Source organism: Mustelus asterias, chromosome 11 (assembly GCF_964213995.1).
Source record: "Mustelus asterias chromosome 11, sMusAst1.hap1.1, whole genome shotgun sequence".
Classification (NCBI taxonomy): domain Eukaryota; kingdom Metazoa; phylum Chordata; class Chondrichthyes; order Carcharhiniformes; family Triakidae; genus Mustelus; species Mustelus asterias.
In genome coordinates this window covers 45,227,267-45,246,843 of record NC_135811.1, presented here as the reverse complement: position 1 = coordinate 45,246,843, position 19,577 = coordinate 45,227,267, and the positions used below count along the sequence as shown (strand labels likewise).

The 19,577-nt window shown below is 41.2% G+C and overlaps 1 protein-coding gene across 4 annotated transcripts in view; it reads left to right on the top strand.

The window, feature by feature from the left end:
• The window catches only part of ide (insulin-degrading enzyme), a 120,032-nt gene extending 100,680 nt beyond the window's left edge, over positions 1-19,352 (top strand). For all 4 annotated transcript variants that reach the window (XM_078223520.1, XM_078223518.1, XM_078223517.1 and 1 more), the window contains exons 24-25: positions 7,147-7,214; positions 16,335-19,352. In XM_078223520.1, coding sequence (XP_078079646.1) covers positions 7,147-7,214; positions 16,335-16,430 — 164 coding nt within the window. In that variant the 3' untranslated portion in view covers positions 16,431-19,352. The remainder of the gene's footprint in view (positions 1-7,146; positions 7,215-16,334) is intronic.
• The last annotated feature ends 225 nt before the right edge of the window (positions 19,353-19,577 follow it).

Here is a 19,577-nt window from a genome sequence, read left to right as displayed (position 1 = left end):
CCACGATGTTGTGCAGAGCTTTGTCTGAAACCCAGATCAAGCTATTTCCTCCCTATCATCCCGAAGTACTCCATGTGCCTATCCAATAGCTTCTTAAATGTTCCTAAAGTTTCTGACTCCACTATCCCTGCAGGCAGTCCATTCCACACCCCAACCACTCTCTGCATAAAGAACCTACCTCGGACATCCTTCCTATATCTCCCACCATGAACCCTATAGTTATGCCCCCTAGTTACCGCTCCATTCACCCGAGGAAATAGTCTTTGAACGTTCACTCTATCTATCCCCCTCATCATCTTATAAACCTCTATCAAGTCTCCTCTCAACCTCCTCTGCTCCAAAGAGAAAAGCCCAAGTTCCCTCAACCTTTCCTCATAAGACCTACCCTCCAAACCAGGCAGCATCCTGGTAAATCTCCTTTGCACACTTTCCAGTGTCTCCACATCCTTCTTGTAGTGAGGTGACCAGAGCTGCACACACTATTCCAAATGTGGTCTCACCAAGGTCCTGTACAGTTGCAGCATAACCCCACGGCTCTTAAACTCAAACCCCCTGTTAATGAATGCCAACACACTATAGGCCTTCTTCACGGCTCTATCCACTTGAGTGGCAACCTTCAGAGATCTATGGATATGAACCCCAAGATCTCTGTTTCTCCACATTCTTCAGAACCCTACCTTTGACCCTGTAATCCACATTTAAATTTGTCCTACCAAAATGAATCACCTCGCATTTGTCAGGGTTAAACTCCCTTTGCCATTTTTCAGCCCAGCTCTGCATCCTATCTATATCTCTGCAGCCTACAACAGCCCTCCACCTCATCCACTACTCCACCAATCTTGGTGTCATCAGCAAATTTACTGATCCACCCTTCAGCCCCCTCCTCCAAGTCATTTATAAAAATTACAAATAGCAGAGGACCAAGCACTGATCCCTGTGGCACTCCGCTGGTAACCGGTTTCCAGTCTGAAAATTTTCCATCCACCACCACCCTCTGTCTTCTGTTAGATAGCCAGTTACCTATCCAATCGGCCAAACTGCCCTCTATCCCACACATCCTTACTTTCTTCATAAGCCGGCCGTGGGGGACTTTATCAAACGCCTTACTAAAATCCATGTATATGACATCAACTGCACTACCTTCATCTACACACTTAGTTACCTCCTCAAAAAATTCTATCAAATTTGTGAGGCAAGACTTGCCCTTCACAAATCCGTGCTGACTATCCCGGATTAAGCTGCATCTTTCTAAATGGTCGTAAATCCTATCCCTATTCTATTGTCACTTTTATCAAAATAAACTTTATTTTAATCAATACAGTTTAACTATAGTGAATGAATTAGCTTAACTTTGGCCAATTGAAATACTTAAACATGACAAGATACAATTCTTAACTGCTAAACCTATCTTTATTTGTTTCAATTCGAGCAATATTCCCCTTAGACTTAAATTGCTCTTCAAAATCAGTTAGCAAAACAACACAGGCTTACATACTTTTACTTGTTAATCCCAGAGCCTTTGAACACCTCTGTAGAGAGAGAGAGACTGGTCGTCTAAAACTCAAACAGCAATCACCAGAGAGACACAGACACCTCTTGCCTCTTTCAGGATCATGCAGAAAATACTTGCTTTTCCCTGTGAGCTCAGCTCCACCCATTAACGTCTGACTCTCTCTTGCCAATGAACCTAATCAAAACCCAACATTGAAACCCCAGTGGGAAAACCAAAGACAAATAAAAATGCATTGACTCAGATTAAAACAAACACCCCATTATCTAGGGTCACTTATTAGTCTGCATTCTCAGCATGTGAGCTGCCTGGTGCAGACAAATTGGCACCATGTAAACCGAGCTGAATTTTAAACATGACCCCTTACAAGAAACCTGATAGAAATACATTTCTTAAAAGCACAGTATCGTCACACCATACTCCTACACACTCCTAATACCCCTTGACACCGTTAGAGTCTAGAAATCTATTTATTATATTCAGTGACTTGGCCTCCACAACCTTCTGTGGTAGAGAATTCCAGAGGTTTGCAGCTCTGAGTGAAGTTTCTCCTCATTTCAGTCCTAAATGGCCTAACCCATATCCTGAAATTGAGTCCTTGTTCTAGACCCTCACCCAGCCAGGGGAAACAACATCCATGCATCCAGTCTGTTCAGCTCTCAGAATTTTATGTTTCAGTTGGATCTCTTCTGTTCTTCTAAATTCCAGTGAATACGGGCCCAATTAACCCAATCTCTCTTTGTACAACAATCCTGCCATCCCAGGGACCACTCTGGTGAATCTTTACTGCATTCTATGGCAAGTATATCCTTTTCAAGAGGGAGACCAAATCTGCACACAATACTCCAAGTATGGTCTCACCAAGGCCCAGTTCAGCTGCAGTAAGACATCCTAGCTCCTATACTCAAGTCCTCTTGCAATGAAGACTAACATGCCATTTGTTTTACTAACTGCTTGTTGTACCTGCATATTTGCTTTCAGTAACTGGTTACAGGGACACCCAGGTCCTTCTGTATGTCAACACTCCCGAATCTATCACTATTTAAAAAATACTCTGCCATTTTGTTTCGATATCCAAAGTGAATAACTTCACGTTTATCCACATTATATGCTGCATTTGCCATATATTTGCTCAACTTGTCTGAGTTGCCTTGAAATCTCTTAGCACTCCAGATTCCCATCAAGTTTTGTGTCATCAGCAAACTTGGAAATTTTACTTTTTATTGCCTCCATCCAAATCATTGAAGTATATTGTGAATCGCTGAGGTCCAAGCACTGATCCCTGCGGGACCCCACTAGTCATCACCTGCTACTTCAAAAAAAGACCCATTTATTCCTAATCTGTTTCCTGTCTGCTAACCAGTTCTCAATCCAAACCAATATATTACCCCCGATCCCATGTGCTTTAACTTTGCGGACCAACTTCATGTGGAATTTCTATCAAAAGCCTTCTGAAAATCCAAAAGCACCACATCCACAGGTTCTTCCTTATGTTTTCTGCTGGTTGTGTCCTCAAAAAAAAAACTGCAGTAGCTTTGTCAAACATGATTTCCAATTCATAAATTTGTGTTTACTTTGTCTAATCATGTTGATATTTTCTAAGTGTCCTGTTATCACATCCTTTATAATAAACTCCAGCATTTTCCCTCCTACTGATGAGCTAACTGGTCTGTAATTTTGTTTTTTCCCCTCCCTTTTTTTAAATGATGGGTTTACTTTTGCAACCCTCCAATCTGCCGGGACTGTTCCAGAATTTACATAATTTTGGAAGATGACAATCACTGTCCGTAGCCACCATAACCTACTTTTTCTAGCAGCTTCAGATGACTCCTCTTTGAATCTAATACTATCTTTAATTTCTTTGGTTAGCCATGGTCGTACCACTTTTCCAAGTGTGTTTTTGCACCAGAAAGGAAAGTATAGCTGTTGCAATATGTTCCTCAAATTTTAGTTATTGCCTGTCCACCATCATGCCTTTTAATTAAATTCTCCAATCTATCTTGGCCTGCTCACGCCTCATACCTTTTGTAGTTTCCATTTATTTTAGGACCCTCGTTTCAGATCAGGCTTCTTGGTCACTGTTACCGAAAGGGCTCCACACAACAAGATTATTAATTAACCCCCTCTCATGGCATAATAGCAAATCTAAGAAAGCATGTTCGCTAGTTGGTTCCTGACAACACTTGTGCACGCTCCTGATTTCATCTGCCACAATATTGTTGCTAATTTTGTTTACCCGATCTGATATGTAGATTGAAATCGCCCATGATTACTGTAGCACCCTTGCATGCATTTCGAATTTCCTGTTTAATGCCATCCCCTACCTTATCACTACTGTTTGGAGGCCTACAGACAACTCCCACTAATGTTTTTCACCCCTTGTTGCTTCCTAGTTCCACCCAGACTGAGTCTATATCTAGATTTTCTAAGCCAATATCCTCACTCGGGATTGCACTGATTTCATCCTTAACTAATAACACCTCCCTTTCCTCTTTGCCTGCCCTTCCTAACTATCAAGGTACCCTAGAATATTTGATTCCGAGCCTTAGTCACCCTGCAGCCACATTTCCGTAATCGCAATCATAGCTATGTTTAAATCAATATACATTGTTAATTCGTCTACTGTATTGCAAATGCAATGCACTTTCAGGCAGTGCTTTTAGATTTGTCCTTTTAACATTTTTACGCACCTTATTCTTTTTGTACTAGGGCCTATTCGCTGCTAGCCATTTCCTCTGCCTTCCACTTTTGCTTTCTACTTTATAGTCTTTCATTTCTATCTTTGTTTCCCTCTCTTGTGTCTCCCCAGTTAGGTTCCCACCTCCCTGTCACTGTAGTTTAAACCGTCCCCAGCAGCACCAGTAAGTACCCCTCTGAGGACATTGGTCCCGGTCCTACTGAGTGCAACCTTTCCAGCTTGTATAGGTTCCACCTTCCCCAGAATCGGTCAGCAATCCAAATCTCTCTCTCCGACATCATCTATCCAGCCATGCATTCATCTGGTCTGTTCTCTTATTCCTGCTCTTGCTAGCATATGGCACTGGGAATAATCCTGAGATTACTACCTTTTCAGGTCCTGTTTAATCTATTTCCTAGCTCTGCTATATATTCTGTTCCCAGAATCTCATCCCTCTTGCGTTGTTGGTACCAATATGGATGGCAATGTCTGGCTGCTCATCCTTATGAATGTCCTGCAGCTGCTCAGTGACATCCTTGATCCTGGCACAAGGAAAGCAACATAACCTGGTGTCACATCCGTGACCACAGAAACATCTGTCTAATTTACAATAGAATCCCATATCATCATTAAGTTCATCCCCCTGCCCATGCAGATGAGTCACTCGTGGTGCATAGACCCAGTTCTTGCTGCATTACCCTGAGAAACCAACTCCCCCAGTAGTGTTCAGAATGGATCCTGCAATACCTCATTTTTGCTCCATCTGGTGGTCACCCACTCACTTTCTGCCTGTGCACCCATCACTCTAGGTATGGCCATTTAATTGTACATGTGACCCGTGGCGATTTCATCCTTGCAGATGCTCCACACTGACTCCAGTCACAGGTCCAGCTCCCAAATGTGGATTTTGAGTAGCTGGAGGCACTTGCTGCACACACTGTCACCCTGGACACTGGAAGGTTCCCCTGACTTCCCACATTGCACAAGAGGAGCATGCTAAATGGCTATGCTTCCCTTCCAAGCTTACCCTTGAATTACTCCATTTATTTTTACTTCCTCTAGTTCAGGGAATATTAAGGACACTAGTAGGACACCAGGTCCTACATACCAAGGCTGCCACTCTTCTTTCGAGGGAAAGGATCACTTCACTCCCTCAGTCACCAAACTCCAACCTTGGCTCTCTCCTGCAGTCCAAAACTGCACTCCAGTGCAGACCTTTATTAATTGAATTTAAATTTGTGGGATTTGAACCCACATCCCCAAGGCATTAGACTGCGTCTCTGAATTATTAGTCCAGTGGCATTATCACTACACCCCCATCTCCTCCTTTAAGAATATTTGATATTGCCACGCCAGCAATCACATTAACCTCGCTCTGACTGGGTTAATTTTTACACCATATAATTATCCACATATGAGTATTAAATTGTTGCTATCAGTTTGAGTAGCCAAAAGTTTAACTGATGCAGGGAATTGAAAATTTTATCTGCTGCAAAGTGTTTTGAGATAGGGGGCAGGGCAGAGGTGCTTTCATCTAGATTTGACCATACCTATACTGATTGCCCGTCATGTTCCATGTTAAAGAAATTAGATAAAGGAAATGTCCCATCTGCCCCATGTCATTTCTTTGCTCCTTTAATCTGTTTTTCAGCTGGTGATAAAAAGCAGTATAGAAAGCTATTAATTTGCAAAAAGAATTGTAATAAGAGTATGAAAATTATTGAGGCAATAGAGGTCAGTTTAATTTCTGCCGATTTGATGTCAAACCTCAAGTGTGCTCACTCATGTATGCAATTTCACTTATTGCACACTTTAAAATACATTTTTAGCACTCGGCTTGAGGTAATGGGCTGGGCCCAACACATCCTAGATATGTTTACACTTTAAATGTTAGAATGGTGTGCATTTGAGATGTTTAGCAGAGGGCTTGGCTGCTACACGAGTGTTTTCATAGCTCCCAAACAGGATGGAGTAGCAGGTTTTTTCATGTAGTAAGTGATTTATTAGCCCAACCTAAAGCAAAGGCAATTGAAGTAGGGGATCAGAGATTAGCCACTACTTGAAGATTTTCTCTCTAGATGGTACAGTCTGCAATCTAGTAGTGAGGAAAACCGAGATCTTACCAAGTCCTGAAGACAGTCTGTTTGGGTATTACACTTCGTTGCCCAATATCCAGCTAAGTGATAGCATGACCCCAAAGAGCCTTCAGTTTATGGAGAATGTACGCTAACAGAAGCTGCCAGTGGCACTGAACACACCTGCATCGCAGATCTGTAATCTGTAACAAAGGCTTAGGTTCCATGTAATTTCTCTTTCCATTTTTGGCCACCAGTGTTTTCATCTCCTGTGCTTATGGTTTATTTTTTGAAAAAAAATGTACTTCCTGACTTTGAACCTCAATGTCCCTAACTACAAGCTCAAAATGTTTCTGCACTTCATGTAAAAACATTGAAACTAGGGCGTTAGAGTAAAATGTTTTATAGACAGGCCTGGACATTTCAGCTAAAATGTCCCTTTCCAAAATGCGTATTTATAGCTCCCTCTATTCAAGCATGAACAGGTCCTTATCTCCTGTGAACTGAAACTTGTGCATTTTTCTGCGTTGTGTATGGATTCACTCACTGAACCTTGCTCAATCGGAGGGAAGATGCCAGCCTTCAGCAAAGAAAAATTGACCCTACAACTTCAAAGTTCTCATGCATGGTCAAGCTTGTGCAATCACATTTTAAATGTAATGCTGGTGTACATATCCTGACATTATAAAATTAGACTTTTTGGAATAGTATGCTGCCACCACTAGTTTGCCTGTTTGAAGAAGCAGTAAGGAGTCTAACAACACCAGGTTAAAGTCCAATAGGTTTATTTGGTAGCAAAAGCCACTAGCCAGTTAAAAGAAATGGGTTTAAGAAAGGTGTTTTTCTAAATGCTTATCATTCACAAATGACTATTGTAATTTTAGGCCCATTTGTTGAACAAGCTCCACATCTAAATGACGTCAACCTGACTCCTGCACCACCTTTGCCCCAGGTAAGTGAGATTATTGATCCCATTGACTTCCTCCTCCACTTCAGCCAGTAAGTTGCTGAATTGACCAATGAATAAATAAATAGTTAATGTTCCTTTATTTTTGAAGTCTTAACACTATATTTTTTTTAATGATCTTCCATTTGTTTGTATTTTCTACTGTATCCCATGGTTATTTAAAGTTGTGAACAGTGCCAAAGCTACAGTATTGTCTAGCTTTAACCATTGCCAATTATTATATCTTTGTTTTAACAGAAACCAGTGATACTAATTAGAAAGCCATGAAAATCAAAAGCACTCAGTATTTTACAACAAGACTCCGATTACATTTTTCAACGTTATTAGGAACAGGGGTAGGCCATTCAGCCCTGCCAAGCCTGCTTGGCCAATTTATTAGATTATGGCAGATACCTCAAATCCATTTACCTGCCTTTTCTCCATATATCTTGATACCTTGTCCAACAGAGCTCTGTTGTTATCGGACCTGAAAATTCTAATTAGCCTAGCACAGATTTTCCTTGGTGGGGGAAGTTCCAGCTTTTATTACCCTTTCATGTGGAACAAAAACTGCTTTCTGATTTCACTCCTAACTGGTCTAGATATAATTTTGAGATTGTTGTCTTGGTAATATTCTCTCCCCCCACCACCTTCTCAGCAGCGCAGTCACCAGTCCAAAGATGTGCAGGTTAGGTTGATTGGCCATGGTAAATTGACCCTTAGTGCCAGGGAGATTAGCAGGGTAAATATGTGGGGTTACAGGGATAGGGCCTGGGTGGGATTGTGGTCAGTGTAGACTCGATGGGCCGAATAGCTCCTTCTGCAATGTAGGGATTCTATGGTGAACAATCCTTTTTAATTTTTCCTTCATGCTCCTATTCCGTTATCATTTTTTTTTACTGGTGTATAAATTACTACTCCCCCTGCTTTACAAGATTGATCTCCCCCCATCACACACAAATCCATGGATGAGATGACAGTCCAGGGATTTGCTGCAGTATTTCTAGCATTGCCACTCTGAAATGCACGATGGTTGTTTCAAAATCATGCTTTGGATCCCTGCCTCTGGATGAATTTCCTGGCTTCAACTTAGTGTGATTTGAGGAGGAGAAGGCTGTTGGCTGCTGTAGCATAAGAGAAAAGAATTCCATCCGTTTCTGTACTTCTGGAACTCAACTGCTGAGTTCAGCTTTCTAAAAAGAATTTGCCACGGTTCTTTAGGGGAAAAAAGCATTTACTTTCTGTTACACCACTCCTAGTAATCGATTCCCCATTTCTATCACACACTCTGACTGAAATGATGTTGTCCAGATTTTCATTCATTTCCCAACCGTTTAACTTATTTCTTGCTTGAACCCTGTGCCAACACGTGGATCTAATTTCTCCAGGTCCCTGTATTTAAAAAAAAAAATCAATTCCCTCCAGTGCATCCCTCATCAGTTTAAAGTTTGTTTATTAGTGCCGCAACACTTACATTAACACTGCAATGAAGTTACTGTGAAAATCCCTTAGTCGCCACACTCTGTGCCTGTTCAGGTACACAGAGGGACAATTTTGAATAGCCAATGCATCTAACCAGCATGCCTTTCGGACTGTGGGAGAAAACCAGAGCACCTGGAGGAAGCCCATCCAGACACTGGGAGAACGTGCAGACTCCGCACAGACACTGACCAAAGCTGGGAATTGAACCTGGCACTGAGGCAGTAGGGCTAACCAGCCACCCAATCAGGTGCAAAGTGGACAATTTTTGCTCATAACCTAACCCTCTAAATTCAGAAAACAACCTTTGTGTTCCTATTTTGGACTAACCCCCCTACCAAGTAGCTATTTTCCTGTAAATTAGAACCAAAATTGAGCACAGCACAGTTTTGCTAATGTCAGAAATAACTTCCAAATTGCTTATTTACTTTCTTGACCACCTGTGAATACTAAACATTTCAACGACCTCATTATCAATTCTCCCTGATCTTTTGACTGCTGTTACCACATGTTACTGTTCGATTCTCACCTTTGCCTAATGTAATGACATAACACTTATCTCTATTGAAGTATCTGCCATCTGCCGCTTTTCGGTTTGTTTGACTTGATGTGTTCGGATCTTTTGAGATGAACTGCTTTGCAAGTTTTAGTTAAAAACCATCTTTATAGTTTTTCCATGTTAGCTAGTCTTATATTATTCCCTTAACGCAGCGTTTGATTCCCCCAGTCTAATTTTCTGACTTTAACTGGTTTCATTCATTCCTCACAGTAGCAAGCACTGCAATCACTAAAGTCCCAATTTTACTCCTTCAACTTGGCTTATTACTGTTTCCATCAGTTGAAAACACATCCAATATTGTTTTGTCTGCATGAGTTCCCTGACTTGCTTAAGAAAAGATCCTTCAAGTACTTTGAATAAAATCCCTTGTGCATACAGATTAACCCCATTATAAATCCCAAAGGTGAGGAAGATTAAAGTTCTTTTGAGATTACAATTGAGGCCTCAGTAATGAGCTTTTTAAGCCCTCCAACAGCAGTACATCCACTCCCTTTACTTTGCAGTGACCTGTAGCCTACTCTTACCAGGATCTCTCTTGCACTTGCTATTTTTAAATCAACTTGGAAATTCTATGCCATTCCCTAGTTTCCCCTTCCTCAGTGATGTTTAAATCTTCAGTCTTGCTTGACTCCATGTGATTTCCCATTCTTCATTTTTCCTAAAGCATATTTCCTTGCAAGCCTGTTCTTCACTTTTCTTTAGTAGCTCCTGAGAAATCTGAATTGTATTTAATTTCAGGTTAATTAATTTTATTTCTTGCACTGTCATCCATTTCCGTCTGCTTGAGTGTCTCACTCTATCACAACAAGCATAACTTCTTGCAAAGTATATTCCAGATGCTTTTCTTCCTTCGATATAGTGCACAATATAAGGTTAGTGATCAGTTTGCTTCGTGGGATTCAGTTGGTAATCTATGCAGAGGTACTCCTAAGAAGATCCACATTCAATATATCCCTCATCCCATGAGCTTACTATCCACGACCACCAACTCAAAGTCCACCTCCCCTGGGGACTTCCACCAAAGACGCAGACTACCCTGTTACTGTCTTGATAGAAAGACAAAAAGAGGTTGTTAAAGTCCCAGGCCTTGGAATCACTTTGCCAGATTTTCTCTACTTCCCCTTCTATTTAAGTACCGTCCACAAATTCTGTCTTTATTTTTTTCCTAACTTTTATGTGAGCATTTCGGGCTAGGCCATCTCTAATGTCTCATGAGGAGGTGTTTGTGAGCTGTGTTCTTGGAATGGTGGCAGTCATTGTGGTGTAGGTACACCCACAGTTCTGTTAGGAAGGGAGTTCCAGGATTTTAATTCGGTGACTGAAGAAATGGTGATATAGTTCTAAATCAGGAGAGTGTCACTTGGAGGGGAGCTTGCAAGCAGTGGAGTTCTCCGGCATCTATTGCCCTTGTCCTTCCAGAAGGTAGAGGTCACGTGTTTGGACGGTGCTACAGAAAGAACTTTGGTGAGTTGTTACAATGCATCTTGTAGATGGCACACACTACTGCCACTGTGCGTCACTGATGGAGAGGATAAATCTTTAAGGTGATGGATGGGTTGTCAATCAAGCGGCTGCTTCGTCCTGGCTGGTGTCAAGCTGCTTGAGTTTTGTTGGAGCTTCCCTCATCTGGGCAGATGGGAAGTACTCCATCATGCTTCTGACATACCTTCAAGATGATGGACAAGCTTAAAGGAGTCAGGAAGTGAGTTACTTGATGCAGAGTTTCCAGCCTCTGACCTGCTCTCAAAGCCACAGTATTTATGTGGCATTTCCAATTCAGTGATAGCCCCAGGATGTTGGTGGGGGCGGATTTAGCAATGCTAATGCCATTGAATAGCATGGGGGAGGTTGTTGGAAATGGCTGTTGTTTTGCACTACTGAGGTGTTAGCCCAGGCCTGAATATTGTCCAGGTCTTGCTGCATATGGACAAGGAAGAGTCACAAATGGTGCTGAACATTGTACAATCGTCAGCAAATATCCAGAATTCTGACCTCCTGATGGAGGGAAGGTCATTGACGAAGCAGCTGAAGATGGTTGGGCTGAGGAACGACCCTGAGGAACTCCTGCAGTAATGTCACTTATGTAAAGATGAGACATGAAGGCTCAGTTAGGGCGCTTGAGAGTTACAAGTTAGCCAGGAAGGAGCTAAAGAGAGAGTTAAGAAGAGCCAGGAGGGGACATGAGAGGTCTTTGGCAGGTAGGATCAAGGAAAACCCTAAAGCCTTCTATAGGTATGTCAGGAATAAAAGAATGACTAAGGACAGTCAAGGACAGTCGTGGGAAGTTGTGCGTGGAGCCTGAAGAGATAGGAGAGGCGCTAAATGAATATTTTTCGTCAGTATTCACGCAGGAAAAAGACAATGTTGTCGAGGAGAATACTGAGATGCAGGCTATTGGACTAGACGGGATTGAGGTTAATAAGGAGGTGGTGTTATCTATTTTCACACTTTCCAGAATTGCTAAGTCCCCTGGGCCGGATGGGATTTATCCTAGGATTCTCTGGGCGGCTAGGGAAAAGATTGCAGAGCCTTTGGCTTTGATCTTTGTCGTCATTGTCTACAGGAATCGTGCCAGAAGACTGGAGGATAGCAAATGTTGTCCCCTTGTTCAAGAAGGGGAGTAGAGACAACCCTGGTAATTATAGACCAGTAAGCCTTACTTCTGTTGTGGGCAAAGTTTTGGAAAGGATTATAAGAGATCGGATTTATAATCATCCAGAAAGGAATAATTTGATTAGGGATAATCAACACGGTTTTGTGAAGGGTAGGTTGTGCCTCACAAACCTTATTGATTTTTTTGAGAAAGTGACCAAAGAGGTGGATGAGGGTAAAGCAGTTGATGTGGTGTATATGGATTTCAGTAAAGCGTTTGATAAGGTTTCCCATGGTAAGCTATTGCAGAAGATACAGAGGCATGGGATTGAGGGTGATTTAGCGGTTTGGATCAGGAATTGGCTAGCTGTAAGAAGACAGAGGGTGGTGATTGATGGGAAATGTTCATCCTGGAGTTCAGTTACTAGTGGTGTACCGCAAGGATCTGTTTTGGGGCTGCTGCTGTTTGTCATTTTTATAAATGACCTGGATGAGGGCTTAGAAGGCTGGGTTAGTAAATTTGCGGATGACACTAAAGTCGGTGGAGTTGTGGACAGTGCAGAAGGTTGTTGCAGGTTACAGAGGGACATAGATAAGCTGCAGAGCTGGGCTGAGGTGTGGCAAATGGAGTTCAATGTGGAAAAGTGAGAGGTGATTCACTTTTTGGAAGGAGTAACAGGATTACAGAGTACTGGGCTAATGGTAAGATACTTGGTAGTGTGGATGGACAGAGAGATCTCGGTGTCCATGTGCATAGATCCCTGAAAGTTGGCACCCAGGTTGATAGGGTTGTTAAGGTGTACAGAGTGTGTTAGCTTTTATTGGTAGAGGGATTGAGTTTCGGAGCCAGGAGGTCATGTTGCAGCTGTACAAAACTCTGGTGTGGCCGCACTTGGGGTATTGTGTACAGTTCTGGTCACCGCATTATAGGAAGGATGTGGAAGCATTGGAAAGGGTGCAGAGGACATTGCCTGGTATGGTGGGAAGGTCTTATGAGGAAAGGCTGAGGGACTTGAGGTTGTTTTTGTTAGAGAGAAGAAGGTTAAGAGGTGACTGAATAGAGGATTAGATAGTGTGGATAGTGAGAGCCTTTTTCCTCAGATGGTGATGGCTAACACGAGGGGACATAGCTTTAAATTGAGGGGTGATATAGGACAGATGTCAGAGGTAGGTTCTTCACTCAGAGTAGTAAGGGAGTGGAATGCCCTGCCTGCAGCAGTAGTGGACTCGTCAACATTAAGGGCATTTAAATGGTCATTGGATAAACATATGGATGATATTGGAATAGTGTAGGTTAGATGAGCTTTAGATTGGTTTCACTGGTCGGCGCAACATCGAGGGCCGAAGGGCCTGTACTGCGCTGTAATGTTCTATATCCTGGGACTGAGATGATTGACCCCCAACAACCACAATCATCATCCTTTTGTGCTAGGTCTGACTCTCTAACCAGTGTGGTCTCGGATTGAACCAGACTGTATGCAGCGTAATCCTATTTGATCCTCCGCTTCCAGCCTTATGTGCATCACAAAGATCATTTCTACTTCAGCTCATCTGTTGTTGAAACCCTCATCCATGCTTTTGTTCTGTCTAGACTCTATTATTCCAATGTTGACCTGCCATCCTCCACTCCGTAAGCTTCAGTTTTATTCGCCCATCGCTCTGTCCTCTGTGGCTTACCTTGACTCCTGGAACTTAAATGTTGACTTTAAAATTCTCATCCTCATGCTTAAATCCTGGTTGTGCCTCTGGCCCTCCATACCTTTAACCACCTCCAGCCCTACTCAAACTCTGGCTCGTTGTCCATCTGCTCCTTCTTTGTCCCATCATTTAGTAATTGAATTTCAGCTGTCTTAACGTTGCAGTTACCATCTTTTTACCACCACATCCCTCTCCTCTTTTAACCCATCTCTTTTTGACCAAGATCTAATATTTCCAATCCTCCTTGGGCTCAGTATCTCATTTTTGTTACAAAGAACAATACAGCACAGGAACAGGCCCTTCGGCCCTCCAAGCCCACGCCGCTCCCTGGTCCAAACTGGACCATTCTTTTGTATCCCTCCATTCCCACTCCGTTCATATGGCTGTCTAGATAAGTCTTAAACGTTCCCAGTGTGTCCGCCTCCACCACCTTGCCTGGCAGCGCATTCCAGGCCCCCACCACCCTCTGTGTAAAATACGTCCTTCTGATATCTGTGTTTAAACCCCCCCCCCCTTCCTTCACCTTGAACCTATGACCCCTCATGAACGTCACCACCGACCTGGGGAAAAGCTTCCCACCGTTCACCCTATCTATGCCTTTCATAATTTTATACACCTCTATTAAGTCTCCCCTCATCCTCCGTCTTTCCAGGGAGAACAACCCCAGTTTACCCAATCTCTCCTCATAACTAAGCCCCTCCATACCAGGCAACATCCTGGTAAACCTCCTCTGTACTCTCTCCAAAGCCTCCACGTCCTTCTGGTAGTGTGGCGACCAGAACTGGACGCAGTATTCCAAATGCGGCCGAACCAACGTTCTATACATCTGCAACATCAGACCCCAACTTTTATACTCTATGCCCCATCCTATAAAGGCAAGCATGCCATATGCCTTCTTCACCACCTTCTCCATCTGTGACGTCACCTTCAAGGATCTGTGGACTTGCACACCCAGGTCCCTCTGCGTATCTACAGCCTTTATGGTTCTGCCATTTATCGTATAGCTCCTCCCTACATTATTTCTACCAAAATGCATCACTTCACATTTATCAGGATTGAACTCCATCTGCCATTTCTTTGCCCAAATTTTCAGCCTATCTATATCCTTCTGTAGCTTCTGACAATGCTCCTCACTATCTGCAAGTCCTGCCAATTTTGTGTCGTCCGCAAACTTACTGATCACCCCAGTTACACCTTCCTCCAGATCGTTTATATAAATCACAAACAGCAGAGGTCCCAATACAGAGCCCTGCGGAACACCACTAGTCACAGGCCTCCAGCCGGAAAAAGACCCTTCCACTACCACCCTCTGTTACTTCTCTGAAGTGGCTTGGGATGTTTTTTGACATTTTGATGTGCTGTATAAAAATACATTTCCGTTAAATCAATCCCATATCACTCTACTTTCTGATAGGTGCTGTGTTCTCTGAAGTGTTGCACCATCAATATGGCTTATCACTGACCAGACCCAGTCATAAATATTCTTATTTGAAGTCGCACCAGAGGCTGGTAATTCTGTAGCAAGCAACTTGCCTCTTGACTCTCCAAAATGCCTGGTTCAGTACAGCTTCCAGAACACTAAGTTGATCACCATCCAGGACAAAGCAGCCCACTTATTTGGCACCCCATGCACCACCTTAAACTTTCACACTCTCCACCAGCGATGCACTACAGCAATTCACCAAGGCTCCTTCAACTGCAACCTCTACCACCTAGAAGAACAGGGTGGCAGAGGCATGGGAGCACCACCACCTGCAAGTTCCTCTTCCATTCTTCCACCATCCTGACTAGGAATTGTTACCTTTGTATTGTAAATTGTGTGACTGTCACTGGGCCAAAGTCCTGGAACAACTTTTCTACCAGCACTGTGGGTGTACTTGCACCATATAGATTGCAGCGATTCAAAAATCGCCACCTTAATAGCAATTAGGGGTAGGCAAGAAATGCTGGCCTTGCAAGTAAAGTTCATATCCCATAAACAATTTAAAAAAACAACTCCCCTCAGAAGGTTCAATTGTCAACTAGCAAAATGATTTGGGGCCTAATTTAAATAATGTGTGCACCATTTAGTTCATCCAACAAAAACAGTCGGCTAAATCCTTGTCAAATGACTGCGCGTTGTTGAAAGAATGACAGGAATGTTGGCTAATCAGGACTTTTGATATGGAGGAAGGTGGAATCGATTGGCAGCTTTTTGAATTTGGGGTTTGAAATTAGGAAATTCAAAATAGTCTGAAATAAAGGAGTAGTATTCAAAATATTTTTCACTGCCTGAGAAAGAAAACATCTTGACTACCACAATAATGTCACCAAGCAGACGGTGATAATTCATGCGTGGTGAAAAATATCCATGTTGCATTCAGCTCCACTATCACAAAGAACAACTAGGAACTAAATAGCTCTACAATGTTGAGAATAATTAAACAATAGGGGCTCAATGTTAGTCTCACCCAAAATGTAAACTGCAACTTTACTACAACGCTGGACATTTGTGATGCTCTGAGAGAGGAATAATTTTATTTCCAGTTGAGTTGATGGAGCTTGGAATACTTTGCTACAAGGGCTGGTTATGGCACACATCATTGCATCTTTTAAGGAAAAATATTAGATAAGTATTTGAGGTAGAGGGGGATATGTGGAAAGTAAGCAAGACACTGGAATTAGTGTGGGTTGTTTGAGTGAAAGAGCTGGCATGAACATAATGGGCAAATGGCCCCACACTATTATAATTGTTTGTGGGTTCTTTGTTTTTTAATGCATGCTAACTGAATAATCTGACCCTTTCTTTCCTTTTTCAGCCAACCATAATTGAAGACGTGACTGTGTTCAAGCGCAGTCTACCACTCTTTCCACTAGCAAAACCTCAGATCAATTTTATGGCTGCAAAACTTTGAGATTATGGAATGCTGACGCTAAAGGAAGAAAACCTGAATGACCATATCCATTCTACCAGGGTTGGGGTGGGGAGGGGGCGCAATCTTTCATCCAAGATCATTTATTTTAAATGAACTCTTCACAGCTAGGAGTGTACAAAGTTGATTAGTTCTGCATACTTCTGCCTGTTAATGGTTCAACTAGTTGAGTGACATTTTAAAATTACTTGTCCATAGAAACGTCATACATAAAATTGGAATTCTACAAAACACTAATGTATAAACCAGTGAAATTACACTGTAATATATTTGAGACAAATTTCTTTTGTGATAGAGCCTTATAATTGGTAACTATACCATGTTTTTAATCTTGTATACAGGTTTTGTAGTTTTGACATTTTATGTGCTCATACAACTGGTAGTAAAATGCTGGAAACTTTGTTATTTTCTTTTCATCTCAAACCACTTTCTACCACATTGCATAGTTAAAACGCCAGAGAATTCAGATGTTAAATCTTCTAAGACTGTATAATTTCGAACTGAATTTGGATTTGTTTTGCATGGAGCTGGTTACCTTTTTTAGGAAGTTTTTTCAGGAAGTCAGATGACCATGTTTACACAGTGCTACTAAAGCAGAGTTAGATTGATAAACTGCTGCTGACAACAGGAAGCCAGGCCAGACGACTCCCTTACTCAGACGGTGTTGAAAACCTGTCAAAAATAATCCTTGTTGAGAAATATTAGTATTTCCGGTTTCTCCCCAGTAAAACTGGAAGATTTTAAAATCCATTCTTTGCACTACTAAAGTTCAGTTACAGGGGATAGGACATTAATTTTGTATTTTAAATATGTTTCTATTATAGTAGCAAAAGAAATGAGGATCCAAAAATTGGATTCCATACAAAACAAATTTGTTGTTTCCATTTACTTTTGTGCCTCCAATAACTTCAATATTCTTCAACATTCAAGAAAGACGATTTAATACATATCTCCAATCTTGTGTAGAATTATGCACCACTGCTTAAAACATAATAATAATTAGGGGATAATATTGAAGACCAAGTCCATAGGATAATATGCAAGGGGCCATTCTGGGCAGCACAATGGACCCCTGGATTGCATATAGCTGAAGCAGAAGAATGTATTGAATATTATCTTAGCACCAGGACTGTGTTGCAACCTTGAACATCCAACTATTTTGACTTGAAGCAATACTGGTCTGTATCTTAGTAGCTCAATGATACCAACATGAATGTCAGTTGTATGATAGAGAGATGTATAATATGACTGAACTGATTATTCACTATCATGCACTATGACAGTAATGCATTTGCACTATATTAAGCAAAAAGTGACGAGATAGGCAGAACTAAAGAAGCAAAATAAGACTACAGAATTTTAAGGCCTAACCATCTTACATAAAAGAGTGATCAGCAGTGGTCATTGCTGTATTTTTGCAACAGGGAGCAGCTAACAGCTAATCATTCCAAACTCTGAATATTCGATAGTAGTAAGTCATGATAGCCCCCACAAAGTTGCCAACCACAAAGTTGCTTGGGTGAAATTGAAACGTATACAGTTCAATAGGCTTATTTATGAAGACTATTTGATCAAGTCTGAAGGTTCACAACTTCAGAGTAAAGTCTGAGGTGTTGCTGCTGAAAGCCATCTTTAATTTCAAATGAAATGTGTACTGTACTTGACATTTAGTACAATGTCAATTTTATACAAGGCACCCATGCTTGTATTTAAATTAAGTGAGGTTGTTTTAACCAGCATATTTATGACCAAACTGTTTGTTTTCTATTTAGTTTGGTGTTACTAGAGTTTAAGAATTATCTGTTTGTAACCAGCATTTGGTTAGCAATAGAAAAAAAAGTTTTGCCTCTGAAAAACTGACCAAATCACGGCAGCTACCTATTTTCTCACCACCTTTTACGATGGATATATGTAATAACAACGTTCAGTTTTAGGATTTTTGTGTCTAAAGTAATATTCGAATGAATCCTTTCAGTATTTTACTTGTTTCAACTTCCCTCCCACTCACCCACAAAAGGGCCTTTCTCTGCTTTGTGGGAAAGTACTACAATATTTCAGAAGGGCACATCATCTTGGAATAGTGATCCTGCAGAATCTTTTGTGAAATCATGGCTGTAAAGTTGGAAAAAATTGATTTAATATTGTCTTCGGGTCAGTCAGTCTTAACTAAGGCAAATTTTGTGATTTCTGCATTTCCTAATATGTTGGATAAAATTGGAGACATTAGCCCTGCAGTATTAGAACTCAAAACTTGTATACATTTCTTATCCATTTCACTTGTAAAGGTGACCAATGTAAAAAAAAAAATCCTATTTTCTTCCATACCTTTTAGATAAAGTGGTAGTTGTACATAGCCTGCAAAAATATTGCAGATGATAATATCTAATGACAACTTTTGCATTGTATATGCTGAATATCCAACTAAACTATTGGAAAACCTTGGCAGTAGTTCTGAAATTATTGGAGCACAATACATTGTTTGACAGCTAATTCTCTGGTCTAACAAAAAGTTATTTAACAAAAAAAAATGTTTTGCTGTGAAAGATGTTTTCTAGCAGGCTCGAATCCTTTGCAGTGTTACTTTTTTCTATAGTTTCCAGCATTTTGTGACTGTGTGTGACAGTGCAGTTTGACTCAGGCATATCCATGGATTCTGAAAAAATGGATCCAAAAATGCAGCTTTTTCAAGCAATAACAGCCAACAGAGTATCAACAAACATTCAGTCTGTTTTTATGGCTTGTGAATAGATGTATCAAATTTTTGTTGATTGTGACAAATTACTTATACCAACATCATTTTGAGGGTTTTGGAGCAGTTAATATAGAACTGGATGCAAATAGCATAGCTACTGTACACAAGGATGTTTCAGTTTGCAATAAAATAAATCTATGATCATCCTGTCATTGAGATGTATTGTCCAGTTTTTCCACCTTTTTTAATTAGCTGTCAATACAATTGAAACTTTGGTGTAAACCTGCCATTTGAAACACCAACTGTATAGGTGCAAAATTAAATCTTGAACTCCCATTTCATAAAATGAAGAATTATTCTGGCGTTTGGACATTCATCTATAAAGATTACAGATGTAAGACTTTGGAATTAAAATCAACCTTTTGGGTGCAAGAGCA